The sequence below is a fragment of the Amblyraja radiata genome, chromosome 17 (assembly GCF_010909765.2).
Source record: "Amblyraja radiata isolate CabotCenter1 chromosome 17, sAmbRad1.1.pri, whole genome shotgun sequence".
Classification (NCBI taxonomy): Eukaryota; Metazoa; Chordata; class Chondrichthyes; order Rajiformes; family Rajidae; genus Amblyraja; species Amblyraja radiata.
Genome location: NC_045972.1, coordinates 16620011 through 16635612, shown reverse-complemented (window position 1 = coordinate 16635612; position 15602 = coordinate 16620011). Strand labels below are relative to the sequence as shown.

The 15602-nt window shown below is 39.8% G+C and overlaps 1 protein-coding gene across 1 annotated transcript in view; it reads right to left on the bottom strand.

The window, feature by feature from the left end:
* Window positions 1–15602, bottom strand: part of usp10 (ubiquitin specific peptidase 10) — a 77146-nt gene that overhangs the window by 38673 nt on the left and 22871 nt on the right. Inside the window, exons 2-5 of the mRNA XM_033035793.1 lie at window positions 13281–13349; window positions 11674–11719; window positions 10058–11161; window positions 2830–2921 (exon numbers count right to left, since the gene is read on the bottom strand). Coding sequence (XP_032891684.1) covers window positions 2830–2921; window positions 10058–11161; window positions 11674–11719; window positions 13281–13349 — 1311 coding nt within the window. The remainder of the gene's footprint in view (window positions 1–2829; window positions 2922–10057; window positions 11162–11673; window positions 11720–13280; window positions 13350–15602) is intronic.

Below are 15602 nucleotides of genomic sequence, written 5' to 3'. Positions count from 1 at the left end.
TGAACATCTCTGGAGGGACCTGAAAATAGCTGTGCATCGACTCTCCCCATCCAACCTGACAAGAGCATGAGAGGATCTGCAAAGAGGAATGGGAGAAATTACCCAAATACAGGTGTGCCAAGCTTGTAGCGTCATACCCAAGAAGGCTTGAGGCTGTAATCGCTGCCAAAGGTGCCTCAACAAAGTACTGAGTAAAGGGTCTGAATACTTATATAAATGTGATATTTCAGGTATTTCATTTTAATTACTTTGCAAAAATTTCTAAACACCTGTTTTCGCTTCTTCATTCTGGGGTATTGTGTGTAGATAGATGATATTAAAAAAAATGAATTTAATCCATTAAAAAATTTCTCAATCTTAAAATGCTCACTCACTTTCACCCTTTATATTTCTCATTCAAGAGAAGGCTTTTTGAACGTTTTCTCTACTTTTGGTTAATGAAGGCTGTCCTTACTCTGTAACTTACCAAGGTTCATGTTGTCAAGAGTGCTTCTTCTGCACTTTAACACATATGTGGGTTTGCTAATTTTGCTATCATGAACCACCACCACCAAAAAAAACCTGGCTCACGAAAAAGGGTAGTAAGAAATTGCAGATGCTGGTTTACACCAAAGATAGGAATAAAGTGCTGGAGTAACACAGCGGGACATGGGTCTGAAGAATGGTCTCGACCCAAATCATCAACCAATTCTTCTATCCAGAGATCTTGCCTGTCCCGCTGAGTTACTCCAGCATTTTGTATCTATTTCCCCCTAAAAAGGGAATCGCCTTTCCACAATTGATATTAAAATTTCCAAATCCAATCATCATTCAGAATGGAAATTTCCTTTCTCCACACTCTTACATCTCATTTCTTTTCCGTAAAATACAAGAAACGCAATATCTTTCCAGGAGAAAACTTAGAATAATTTGGATTTCTTTCAATGTATTATTATACTAATCACACAATCTCAACAATGAAAATTAAATAGGTTACATGAAGCTCTGTAAATCATCTCTACAATATACACGTACTATCTAGAGCTTCTGGTAACATTTCCATTTTAATTCCCCACTCTCACGACAAATTCTTTCTTCCTATTTTCCCAAAGTGAGTTCAAGGAGCAGCATTTTATCATTCCATTATTTTTCAGTTCCCTGAACCACCAAGCAGAATATTTCCCCATCAACCTGCTCACATTCTTATATACAACAGCCATTGTCAATGATTCACTTTGATTGTTTTCATCTGCTCTTGAACCAGCTGTTTTTCATTGCTCTACAACAGGTTTTTTTAGTTTTCATCATGTTACGGCCAATTGGCTCAATTTTGGGTGTCATAATTATGGCATTTGCCATTAAATTTTGTCTGCCTGTAATTATGTGGGTAGGATGTATTACGTAGTCGGAGGCGTGTTTGCTGCTGGATTTCTTGCGCAAAAGCCGTTAGCTTTTTAATTTAGTTCGGAGGACCATGGTAGAAAGAATAACTTTCAACCATGAGGAGTTTAACGTTTCTTAGCCACATGCTGAAGTTTGACAAAGATTAAAGTGTACGAGTCAAAGAAGAAGGTTGGATGAATATCTTACTGTTTTTCTTCAACAATAAAGAAACTATTAATCAAAAGACAGTGTTATGAAGATTTATCTTTCGAGAAGCTTTGAAAGTCTCGTGGAGAGCTCACATGCGTAAAACAACATTCTCCTAACCCCATGCTTTCTCCTAAGTGACTAGAGGGAGCGATCTCTTGAACAATATAATAATCTGCCACTATATCATATCTTTTGTCACTTAGATTACATCCATCGCATCAACCTTCTCTTCTGCTTTTCACTTTCTTTTCCACACTGGCTTAAAACCTGTTAAGATTTTAACTTGGTCATGTCCTGACTTAAGCCCACAAGTCTGAAGCATCAAGTCGGCTTTCCCTTCCACGTAAACAATTCATTCACCAGTACATGCAGCATTTTTGTGCCCACTTCAAACTACACAACTATTGAAATGTTTCAAGTGACCAAGTGACTGCTTCAGAATATATTTGATATGTCATGCCTATTACTACAAGTAGCTTATTGAATTCATGTCTCATATTATTCCGCTATTATGTTATCCATTAAAGCTCTATTTTTTTTTTATGCCTGGATGCACAGAAATATTAAGGAAATGATTGTTTTTTAAACAAAAATGTGCATATTTCAAATGCTTCTTTTGCCCCTTGTTCATATTTACTTGGGTTTAATGAAGGGGGATCACCTCCATTGCCCTCCACACACCAGAATCCAGTCCCTTTATCTGAATGGCCACAAGCCCAGGAATTTCAATAGTCTTGCCTCAAAAATATGAGAGACATTAATAGACAGTAAAGATGCCGATTTTTAGCTATCCAAAAACTAAAATTGCAAAACTTAAAATTAAAAAATATTTCTTATTTTTACTCTAGAATCAAAATCAGAATGGCACATGTACTCAACAGATAATTAAGATTATAATAGAGTACCTCAAGACTCAGCAATAAATCCAGCAGCAGATTAACAATTTTAGTAAATTTAAAATATCCACATTTCAGACATAAAGTTGAGAAATGGTTTTAATTTTGACAGAAAGCCAGCAGTTCCAGATGAAAAATCCGCGTGATCGACCAAATTTTGTCAGTGTCATATAAATACTTTACTTACTACAAAATCATTTAATTGTTCAACTGCACATCTCAAGATGTGTAATAGCCATTTCTGTATAACTTTTAAAATACACAAATTATCTATATAGCACAATTTATTTTGGTTTGACAAGACCCGTCATTTCTTCACTTGTAGAATGGACAATAGGTTAAATTCAAATTACAAGGATACAGCATTGATGTAACACCAATTGCTTTTGTTGATCAGACCTCGAGGTTGCAAAGACACTGGTTTATGCACCAGCTTCACAGTTTCCAGCAGTTCTGTAAATAAGGATAGAGGGGGAAAAAGCATTATAAGATTATGGTTTGAAATCTGGTTCTACCAGATTAAATCAATGGCACGTGAACGTCAAAAGTATTAATGTACTGATCTAATGCAACATATCAAAATTGAACCATTTGCTCAACTGATAACTAGGATAGAGCATTCTATTTTTAGTGTGTTTGTATATTTCCTTGTCTTATAGCAGGTTCACCCTGCATTATTTTTTAACTGTAGACTCGTTATCCAACTTGGGCAGCTCCGAAATATGCCAGTAGCACTACAAGCTATTGTCAGTTTACCCAAACAACTCCCTTTCTTGAGTGCAGAATCTAGCCACGCAATGTACTCAGGAATGGGACTCTTTAAAAATGTCTCACGTGTAGTAACTGTAACACTAAGAGATTGACAACCTTTAATTACAGAATATTTTATCGTGCAGTCAGAATGTAGTCATTTCTGCGTAGAAGACACAAAGAATTGTGTATACACTTTGAATGTACCCCATGAAAGATTTGAAAGAGAGAAAAATGACAATCTATCCCCGGAAGACCCCGCAATCATGGTCTCAGAGATCAACGTCGGAGCATCCTTCAATGGGGTGTACCTGACCAAGTGCTAAAGACCTGTGCGGACCAACCAGCTGAAGCATTCAAGGACATCTTTAACCACCAACATCTGTAGTCTGAGGTTCCCACCTGCTTCAAAAGGGTATCTATCATACCTGTACCCAAAAGCATACTGACTTTAAGCACTACAAACTGGTAGCACTTATATCCACAGAAATGAGGTGGTTTAAGGCACTGAACATGATCCAAAACAACTCTGGTCTCAGAAATGATCTGGAACTGCCTCAATTTGCCTATTGCCATAACAGTTAAGTAACACTGTCATAACACCAGGCATTATTTCACTGGCTCCCCATTCTGCTCTGGATCAACTGGATAACAGGAAGATTATACAATGCATTCAGAAAGTATTCAGACCTTCACCTTTTCCACATTTTGTTATGTTACACCCTTATTCTAAAATGGATTAAATTCATTTTTTAAATCTTAAAATCTACACACAATACTCCATAATAAAAAAGCAAAATCAGGCGTTTAGAAATTTTTGCAAAGTGATTAAAAATAAATAACTGAAATATCACATTTACATATGTATTCAGACCCTTTACTCAGTACTTTGTTGAGGCACCTTCGGCAGCAATTACAGCCTCAAGTCTTCTTGGGTATGATGTTACAAGCTTGGCACACCTGTATTTGGGTAATTTCTCCCATTCTTCTATGCAGATCCTCTCATGCTCTGTCAGATTATATGAGGAGTGTCGATGCACAGTTATTTTCAGGTCCCTCCAGAGATGTTCGATCGGGTTCAAGTCCGGACTCCGGCTGGGTCACTCAAGGACATTCACAGACTTGTCACGAAGCCACTCCTGCGTTGTCTTGGCTGTGTGCTTAGGGTCATTGTCCTGTTGGAAGGTGAACCTCCGCCCCAGTCTGATGTCCAGAGCGCTCTGGAGCAGGTTTTCATCAAGGATCTCTCTGTACTTTGCTCTGTTCATCTTTCCCTCGATCCTGACTAGTCTCCAAGTTCCTGCCGCTGAATAACATCCCCACAGCACGATGCTGCCATCACCATGCTTCACCATAGGTATGGTTTTGGCCAGGTGAAGAGCAGTGCTTGGCATTCAGGCCAGAGTTCAATTTTGGTTTAATCAGAACAGAGAATCTTGTTTCTGATGCCTTATCAAACTCCAAGCAGGCTGTCATGTGCCTTTTGCTTCCATCTGGCCACTCTACCATAAATGCCGGATTGGTGGAGTGCTGCATATATAGTTGTTCTTCTGAAGTTTCTCCAATCTTCAGAGGAACTGGAGCTCTGTCAGAGTGACCATCGGGTTCCTCTCCCTGACCAAGACCCTTCTCTCTCGATTGCTCAGTTTGGCCGGGCGGCCAGCTCAATGAAGAGTCCTGGTGGTTCCAAAGTTCTTCCATTTAAGAATGACGGAGGCCACTGTGCTCTTCGGGACCTGCAATGCTGCAGAAATTGTTTTATACCCTTCCCCAGATCTGTGTCTCGACACAATCCTGTCTCGGAGGTCTACGGGCAATTCCTTCGTCTTCATGGCTTGGTTTTTGCTCTGACATGCACTATCAACCGTGGGACCTTATATAGACAGATGTGTGCCTTTTCAAATCATGTCCAATCAATTTAATTTACCACTGGTGGACTCCGATCAAGTTGTAGAAACATCAAGGATAATCAATGAAAACAGGATGAAACTAAGCTCAATTTTGAGTGTCATAGCAAAGGTCTGAATATATGTAAATGTGATATTTCAGTTATTTATTTTTAAGTACTTTGCAAAAATTTCTAAACACTTGTTTTAGCTTCTTCATTGTGGGATATTGTGTGTAGATTGATGATAAAAAATATGAATTTAATCTATTTTAAAATAAGGCTGTAACAAAACAAAATGTGGAAAAGGTGAAGGGGTCTGAATACTTTCTGAACGCACAGTATGTCAGGCTGTTGCTCACAGACTAGAGCTCAGTATTCAACGCCACCATTACCTCCAAATACATCACCATGCCCCAAGATCTAGACCTCTGTACCTGCCTTTGCAAATGAATCCTTGATTTTTTAACATTGTCAGACCTCAGTGCGGATTGGTAACAAACATCTCCACCTCACTAACCATGAACACAGATGCACCACAGGGCGACATGTTTCACTGGTGAATCACTGGTGGTGATGAGACAGCATACAGGAGATAGAATACCTGGTTGATTGGTGCCGCATAAAAGACATTTCTCAACACAACAAAGGAACTGATCATTGATTTCAGAAAGGGATAGCTGGGAGACCATGTGCCAGTTTTCATTGACGCGTCAACTATGGGCGATAGCAGCTTTAAATTCCCAGGTGTTAACATCTCAGATGACCTGCCCTGCGCCCAACATTTAGATGTAATCAAAAGTAGGCATGCAGGCCCCCTTAGTTCTTTAGCAGCTTAACAAGATTTAGCATCACCAAACTTATACAGATGCACTGCGGAAAGCATCCTGGAAAGTTGCATCATGGCCTGTTAATGCAATTCCAACGCACAGGAATGCAAAAAGCATTAGACGATGGTGAATGCAGCCCAGTCTATCACATGCACTCACTACTTTCCCCACTGTCAAAAGCAACTACATGAGGTTCTGCAATAAAGGCGGTGGCATCTATCATCAGGTCTATGCCTTCTTCTCACTGATACTATTGGGCAGTGGGTACAAATTGTTCAGGAACGGCTAAGGCCCTGCAACCATCTGGTTCTTGAAATGACCTCAGCAACAAAACACTATGGACCACCTCTTGCCGTACGATAAACTTGTTTTTCATTTGTGTTTTTGCACTTTCTTGATTTTGCAGACTTTCTCTTTTCATGCTATTGTACAATTTACGGATGATTTGTATGTTTATTTGCCTGACACTGCTGCTGTCGATTAGCACTGGCGGCTGTCAGCTGCTTTAATCCAGAGCCGGGAGGGGAGGGGGGAGGGGGTGGGGAAAGAGCCATTGTATCATCCAGCTCATTGGATTTTAAAAATGTCAGTTTGGGGGGCGGGGGGGGGGGGGCTGGGCCACGAGCCGGATGGGTCACGAACAAAGTCATTGTGACATCATCAGCTGGCTTCAGCAGCTAGATTTGAAAAATATATGACATTGGTGAACAATTTTAGTAAAAAAAACTCAGGAAATAATGAATAAAATTTACAGATGAGTGGATTTTTGAAATCATGAGGTAAATCTCCACCGGAATATGTAAATATTTCACCGTTACCGTGTTGGGTTTTCGAGGAGATGTGAATCACAGAAAAAGTTCAAGTTTGAAAAGTAAGAGGGACAAACAACCAAACATCCAGAGCTTTAATAAGTACTAGACCAAGTGCAGACCCACTGGGTCTGTTCCTTCAACGCACGGTTGCGGTTAATCACCCACACACACACTAACTACCCCCCTTGATATTATATTATTATTAATTTGCTCCTTTTACCCCATAACCGCCCTATCCACTGACGCAATGCCCCCAACTCGCAGGCGCGTCTCGAGAGAGAGGGGGGGGGAGGTAGAGAGTGGAGGAGAGCCGGGCGGCAGCAGCCGTTATGGTAGCTCGGGGCACGGGATGAGAAGGTGGCCAGCGGGGGGCGAAAACATGAGTTGGGGGGGGGGGAAGGATTTTATTTAAAATGTGTACAGAAAAATGACTAAATTTAATGAGTGGATCAGCGAATGTAAAAGTAAAATCGCTAGCAAAATGGTAAAAATCTCGGTGTTTTTGCGTCTGGTTTTCTCGGAGTAACGAATCAAAGGCAAAAATAATGACATACACCCACACACAGTTTTAAAAGTATATAGATAGATATAGTATTACAATCCAAGTAATCCAGCAATATTTATAAAGTATGACCAAATGTCACAGCAACATAGCACAATATGGGCAACAGTATAAAGCCAGAGTAAGAGCAGAATTTCTGAAAAGTGATGCTTTCTCAGGTACATCATATACAATAGATTTCAGCGTAAAACTTACTATCACACCTCGCAGCGTCTTATGGTTCATGGAATACATGCTGCATAAACTGTGAGACAATATTATAAATTCCACATTCTGCTGTTCTTACTTTCTTCATGAGCAGGGCCAGAAACTAGGACAAGGAATCACTGCAAAGTAACTACTGGATTGGCACTATTTTCAGATTGAAACATACAGTGATAAAAGGTAATCAAAAATGATTTGATTAAAAATCAGATTCAGTACCATGAAATAACTACCAGATGATGAGGATCAATGATATCCAAAGTGAAAGAATGAAAACCACATCAGTAAAGAGTTGGTGGGGAAACAAAGGGCTTCGTCAGAATTATGGCCTTCCAGCACCATCTTGTGGCAATAATGAGGTAAAGCTGCTGGATCTTCCAACAACTAAATTTAAGAAAATTCCAATCAAGTTTATGCACTGTACCATAGAAATATATAATCCATACACAGACCCTAACTACCTTGTGAACTAAAACAGACACACTGATATTACAAACTTATTCGAACAAACATTAGTTTTGAGCGTATCACCTACACGATTACAACTAGTCTGTGTAGAACTACACATAAAATAGTAAATTATTTTTCAAGCAAATATGTATAAGTGGTTTAGCTGAGAACATGTAACGCCTCCAGCAACCATTGTTCTTGGGCAAGTAGTGATTGGCTCAAAGGTCTCCCTTGCAGCACAGGTCAAAAATACTTGTCCATACCCACCATAAATTCCTGCTATTGTATTCTGAAATTATATATCAACTAAACAATATAGCTTTTCATGCAGACTATGAAAATTGCCATGTGCTGTGTCACATAGAATTAGAAGTCAGATATAGTTGTCACTTAAGTTCCAGTAGTTATTCAGTGCCCACGTTATAACTTCATAAAAATTAAGTTTGTGATTTGAGAAATCTGAGCACAATGTCCCTAAATTCTTAAAATGTAATTATTTTGCCACTTCTCCCCAACATCCCTTAAATGGTGTAGAATTTCATTGTGACATAGGAAATATCTCAATGAGTCAAAACAACACTTTATTTGCAAGAACATTAGTTTATTTTTCATGCAATGATCATACAAAGTCTACAATGCTACAGATATATTTCCGGATGCATCAGACACCAACAGAAGTTAAACAGAGTCCATTCATGTTCCGCATGGAGATGATGTCTTCGAACATTGTCTTCCTTCTCCGTCATCTTCATATTCTTCAACCCAAAAAAATCACACTAAAACTGCTATCAATTCAACAGTATGTTTTAACACTATAAATTCAACGTCTAACATTCCTAGCTAACCATGGCTTTTTTTGCACTTCAAGCACATTTCCTATTCCCTATGCAGTTGCTCTGTTAATTCGTTTTTTTGTGCATATTATGATCATGTACATATGCTGGCTTTCATTAGCTCCAATGAATGTACAATCATTTTTTCTGGGACAGAGATTTAATAGCATTTTTCCCCCCCATCACATTTTCTTTCGGTTCCCTGGAGCTTAACTTAATTATATTACAAGTGAAGACAAACATATTCTCTTGTAAGAGAACAAAACTATCATTCCTCATCTTTACAAAAAATATTAACAACGTTAAGTTTGCCTCAGCTGAGAGCCACAACATCTGGCCAAAAATATTAGCCAACTGGAGTAGTCCATTCCCTTTTCTTCATCCTGGCCCTACAGTCGCAGAGGAAGCTCTCACGGACACATTACTAAACAAATATTGGTTTCTAAAACCAGATTCATGATGTAAATGATATTCAACAGGATGAAGTAGAGCATACTGTTTTACTTCATCCTGAATATTACCATCTTGATGTCAAAAGTTCACTATACTATTTTGAACAAAACAGATAGCCACATGTTTTCCAACCCACAACTGCACAGCACAAAAACAACATGGCTAGTAGCCACCACACCCAAAAACAACATGGCTAGCAGCCACCACACATGACTCAATAAAATTAGCATTTCTAATCAAATGGTAAATCTAAACATGATATTAAGTTCAAGATAAAATGGTTATTATAAGAACTTATTGTGTAATTCAATGTCTCAATTATCAAACTGAAGACTAGATCTGCTATTCCTCAAGGTTCACACTTTTACAGATAAAATTTTCAACATACCATGGTCCTGCAGGTACATTTGAATACAATATTAAAAAGGTGCTTCAGTTTTATGTTGGATGACAAGGATATCTATGGTAAGGAATTAAATGAATATCCATGCCCAATATCTCGCATAGACGAGAGCAGAATATACTTTGTTTCAATTGTTTAATTCCAGATCTGTTCATCAAGTTCAGTTATACAGAATTACCAATGGTTGTACAACAAGACCTGCAGGTCAAAAAACAGCTACCTGTACACGGATAATTAAATGAACACTTCATAACTTTTTGAAAACTGGAATATTCGTTTCAAAGGACGTCAGATTGTTTACAACTCAGATTACAATTGAGTTAATATATAATTTGCTGCATTTAAGATTGTATAAATCAGAACTGATAGTTTTTAAACTTCTGTTCAGGATAGATTAAAAAAATTACCTGCTATCTTTTGGGCTACAGAATCCTCAGACACTGGAACAGGCGCATCAATTCTCATTTCAGGTTGTTTTTCAGGAAACTGAACAGAAGCATTGGTTGGTGTGAACTTTGCCTCAACATAGGCCATAGGTCCTGTCGTAGTGGGCTTTGAATTATGGAAAAGACTAGCCCATGATTTGGCAGGCAAAGGAGCAGCAGAAGCTGTAGAGGGGGCTAAGGCAGTCTGCTCTGGCTCAACTGAACACACATCCTCTGGTTTATCCTGCTCACATTCTGTGCTATCAGTATGCAATCCTGCCCCAACAGAGGAGCTAGGATGGGTCACAGTACTATCGCCAGAGGATTCCAGTGTTTGTTCATTTTTAGCATCCACATTAATATCTGTGCCTGCACATGACTGTGCAACAGCTGTCCTTACTGGGCTACTCCTTTCTGTCTCCAAGAAACCAAATTGTTCAGTGGAATTAACCTCGACAGTAGCCTCATCATTATTAGCCTCAGTGTTAGCCTCAACATCAAATCCAGGCTGCTCAGCTGTCCTCGCCTCATCTAGTGCACTAGAGGCAGAGTCATTACAGAAGGCTCCACTAATGAAGTCTGCATCATTCTCAGGGCTTTCACAAGTCCTCTGATTAGCCTTTGAAGAAATAGCTCCAATAGATTCAGGAATCTCCTTCTGGTCAAGCAATTCAACCTCTTCCGAACTATTAGCATTTAGTCCTGGATTTAACACATGTCCATTTACAAGATCCAAAGCTTCGGTGGGACTGCCTGCATCACTCACACCTTCCTGATAGTTATAATAACCAGGTGGTCTTTTCTTCTTGTTTCTCCTTTCCCGGGGTCCTTGTTCTCGGTAGGCAAGATCATCATTCCCCTGGCAATTGCCACTGTCCAGAGAAATATTACCCTCTCCAAACTGACAGTCAATGGAGCTATAGGCAGTTTCTTCTGACAAGTTGTCCAATGATTTCTGTGCAGGCTGGTATCCCAAAATAAATTCTGGTGCCTGTGGATTCAATGTACTGGAGACTTTATAAACATTACTCTGCAATCCAGGTGGCTCCGAATCATTTTCTTCAATGTCAGAATCATTTCCGTCTCCTATTTAAATGAGAAAAAAAGGTTACTTTATTGAAATCTTAAAATCTGTCACATACTACTTTTATCCTTTCCTCTTATTCTGGGGGGGGGGGGGGGGCACGGGGATGACGACACATATTAGTAACCGTGGCAGTGGAAAACATTTTGTGCATAAGGAAAAAATCAGATTGGACACAGCTCTTGAATAGCTCAATAATGTATTCGACATAATTGTTTAATGAAGTATCGCTCTGGAGGTTTAATCTGAAAACAGACAGTACCAAGTCAACTATAATTTTGTCCGATTCCTTGCAAAGATGTCAAGAAATACTATTCCACAAATATTTGTATTATATCTTTAAAGCAAAATAAAGCAATCAAACTCTGCATGAAACGTTTATTGTAAATTTTGAAGCACTAAATTTGTTAATATTGAGATTGTGTTTCTGAAAGTTATCCATGCACAGTTGATCAGGTCCTTTGCACGTTATCATGCTAAACAGAATATTAGTGAAGACACCGAAAACACTTACCTGCTGATTGATTGATATGCAGGACTTTATCATTAAATGGGGGGAGCTGTGCCAAAACAAAGAGTTCAGAATTTTACTGAAAAGTAACTCTGAAGATGTACTAACATTATATCCAACCATGTAGATTTTTAGCAAACATGATTTCATGGCCTAAAGACTACCCATTTTGTCCAACAAACCCTTGAATCGCTGAAATGGGAAGATTAAATTTTAACTACGTCTACTCTGGTTTTAATGACTGAGTAACTTAAAACTAAATTAAATGAGAACTAGACAATCATATGTCTAAAGTGCACTGTTATATTTTACAGACCTCAGAGTGCAAATATCCTTGACTATCAATACCAACCAGGCATTAGCAGGATTTCTTCAAGTAGTCTCTCCGAAAGGTAACTGGCATTTCAGCATTCTTTTTTTGGTCAATGTTGAGCAGTACAATATCTAATTGACTGGTACAAATTGAATCCAGATTCATGGTCCTTGATCACCAAGCTTGCACTTCTAGGGTGAACTATTACATTAACAAGCATATGCAATTGTAAAATGAGATTAGATTACTTGAAAAGTCTTCACTGCTACAAGCCTCTCTATAAACATCTACAAGAACCCCAAATCCATTTTAAAATCAGTAATTTTTATTTAACGTAAAAAAAAGGAACAGATGTAGGCCATTCAACATTTGGAGCCCACTCATTCATTCAACATGACTTGATTTTCTACCGAGCACCATTTTTCTGACCCATCCCTATATCTTGCTGAATCTATCACAGAGCATTTTGAATATTATTGTACAAGATTATATACAATAATCAATAAGAGTGAGAGTGTGATAGGGAGCTGAAGTGATAGGCATCTGGAAACTCAGGATCGTCCTTAAGGAATGAAAAGGTAATGTTCTGCAAAACAGTCATTAATTCTGCATTTGAATGATCCAATGCACAGATTACATAGTTAGCACAGGATGTATAAGTTTATATAGTACAGGAATTGAATGAGACTGTGGCTGATCTGATATTCCTCGTTCATTTACCTGGCCACAAAAACCTTTGATTCCTTTGTGATTGGAAATGAGATTATGGTCTCTTGACAAAGGCATGCTCTTTCAGGATCACTTCACATCTTTTGAATTTTCTTTGGTTGCCTGTTGATGCTCAATTAATATAATTAAGACTGATAATAGATATTTGGGCATTAAAAGACTCTTGAGTGATGGAGACAGGGGAATAAACTGGAATTAATTTACAGGTTAAGCCCTGGTCTCATTCAATGGGAAAGGAGGCCTGCTAGGTCATATACAGTCACTCAATGTCTTCAGCTTAATCCATCACATTTGGATTACTCAGGATCCATAGAGGAACATGCTTGGTTAAATATAAGATCCCACTATCGGCAAGTTCTCAATCAATCGAGATATACATTGTTTTACCCTCTGAACCTTTAATAGCATGTAATAATCTTGTTAAAAAAATTTAAATAAAAACACCATTCTTGTTAACAAGTTGCTGGACAAAGGCCAAGTAGTCAACAATTTAAACTGAAAATCAATGCAGTATGATAAATGAATATAAAAAAACGTTCCAGAATTTGCTTACAATATTCATACTTACTTCAACAGAACTACGTGATGTTACAAAAAATTGATTAAATTCATCAGGGCTGAACTCCCCAAAGATGTACTGAAAAAAAGAAAGAATATCATTAACCTAGATATTTAGCAAAAATAAAATTCTCATGTTTCAGAAGATCTTAGAAAATGAAAAAACTAAACCAGAATTAAAATGTATTTGGTATTATTTATCTTGAAAAAACAATGACTGGATATGCCAGAGGCTAAACACAAAAGTCACAATTTATCAGAGCTCGTAAAATAGGGCTCATTTTACATCAGGTTCCGGAGATGAACAAGTTATATTTACATTGAGACTCGGACCTCGTAGAGCATCTCCTGGCTAATTGCTTATATGGCAAAGTATCACTGAAATCTTAGTAATAATAATAATAAATTTTATTTTTGGGCACCTTTCAGACATCTCAAGGACACCTTACAAAGATTAACAGGAATAAAAAACATATAATCATAATAAAATAAATAATAAAGACATCACAGAAACACAGATTAAAAAGAGAATTCAGTCCAAAAACAAAAAATCAAAAACACAATGTGAAGAGAGAGCAGCGGCAGCTAAAGCGCGCCAGCGTCCACTCTCCCTTCACGGCAGCCATCTTGGACAAAGACTAACAGGATTACCATACAGACAAAAAATCATCCCCCCACAATGGATAACACTGTGCACAACCTTTTATCCGGAGTTCCGGTAACAGAAAAGCTCCGAAAACCGGACATTTTTTCCAGGATGTCGTCTGCACACCAAAGCTCGCGTTTGGCGACAAACTTGACCCAAAACGACCCACGGTCAACCCAGGTCTGTACTACTGTAGCGGCTGCCTCCTCCCCGGAGACCGGGGAGACACTTAAACATCTGTAAATCATTGCTTAAATGTTAGTCAGTTAGTTTGGAGGGCTTTTACGTGAAGTGGGGGGGGGGGGGGGTGAAGGGGGAAACTTTAATTCTTAGTCCCCTACCTGGTCGGAGAGGCGGGGAGCGGGCAATGCCTTACCGGGTCGCCTTGCAGTAAGCTCCGGAGCGCTGTGGCCGCCGACTCCCATCATCGCGGAGCTGGGGCTGCAGGCGTCCGGCCGCGGGCGGCGCCGGTTGTAGCTCCGACCCCGGCAACTCTACCCCTGGTTGCGCGGCGCTCCAAATCCAGCGCGGCCCGCGGCCGGACGCCCGCAGCCCCGCGATGTTGTGTGTCGGCGGCCACAGCGCTCCGGAGCTTACCGCACGGCGACCCGGTAAGGCATTGCCCGCTCCCCGCTGGTATCCCAGCGCTGCGACGCCGCCGACTCCCAACATCGCGGAGCTGGGGCTGCGGGCGTCCGGCCGCGGGCGGCGCTGGATTTGGAGCGCCGCGCAGCCAGGGGTAGAGTTGCCGGGGTCGGAGCTCCAACCGGCACCGCCCGCGGCCGGACTCCCGCAGCCCCCAGCTCCGCGTTGGGAGTCGGCGGCCACAGCGCTCCGGAGCTTACTGCACAGCGTCCCGGTAAGGCATTGCCCGCTCCCCGCGTCTCCGACCAGGTAGGGGACTAAGAATTAAAGTTTCCCCCTTCACATAAAATCCCTCCAAACTAACTGACTAACATTTAAGCAATGATTTACAATGATTCCCCGGTCTCCAGGGAGGAGGCTGCCGCTCCAGACTTTTCAAGCCGCCCGCGCTACCTACCTAATCTACGCTAAAAATCTTCCATTCGGAAATCCGAAAAATTCCGAAATCTGAGAAGTGTCTGGTCCCAAGGCTTTCGGATAAAAGGTTGTGCACCTGTACAATCAAAATTTTGGTTCAGGAATGCAGGGAAGCCAGGATCTCTGCAGAAAGTCAACAGCGTAATCATAGAAACTCAGTAAAATCAAAAGTCTGAAGTTCCATTCAAAAGAATAACGTTTCTTAGTTCTTGACATCCAAGTTAATTACAAATATGAAAAGATTCGAGAACATATTAAATAGATCACCATTTCCGAAACAGAGCAAGTCAGATAAGGATTGAGATTTGGTTAACACGTGGGAAACAGAACAAGATTAAATATCTTATCTGCGCTTGAAGACAATAACTAGGGGGCTATCGCAGAGATCAGATCAGTGGTTGGGCATCAGCTAGTAATAATACATCTATGCTTTCAATGAGGGAACAAAATGTAATATTTTTTTAACGAAATATAAGGAGGACTCAAGGTGACCTGATCAATGAATATTATCAAACACTTGTATTTTTTGCCACCTTATAAATATGGATATCGCCAGATGGTGGTATTTACGACACTTTATACTTAACAGGCAAAGATGGCTTCAGAATTAATACATAGGGCTGG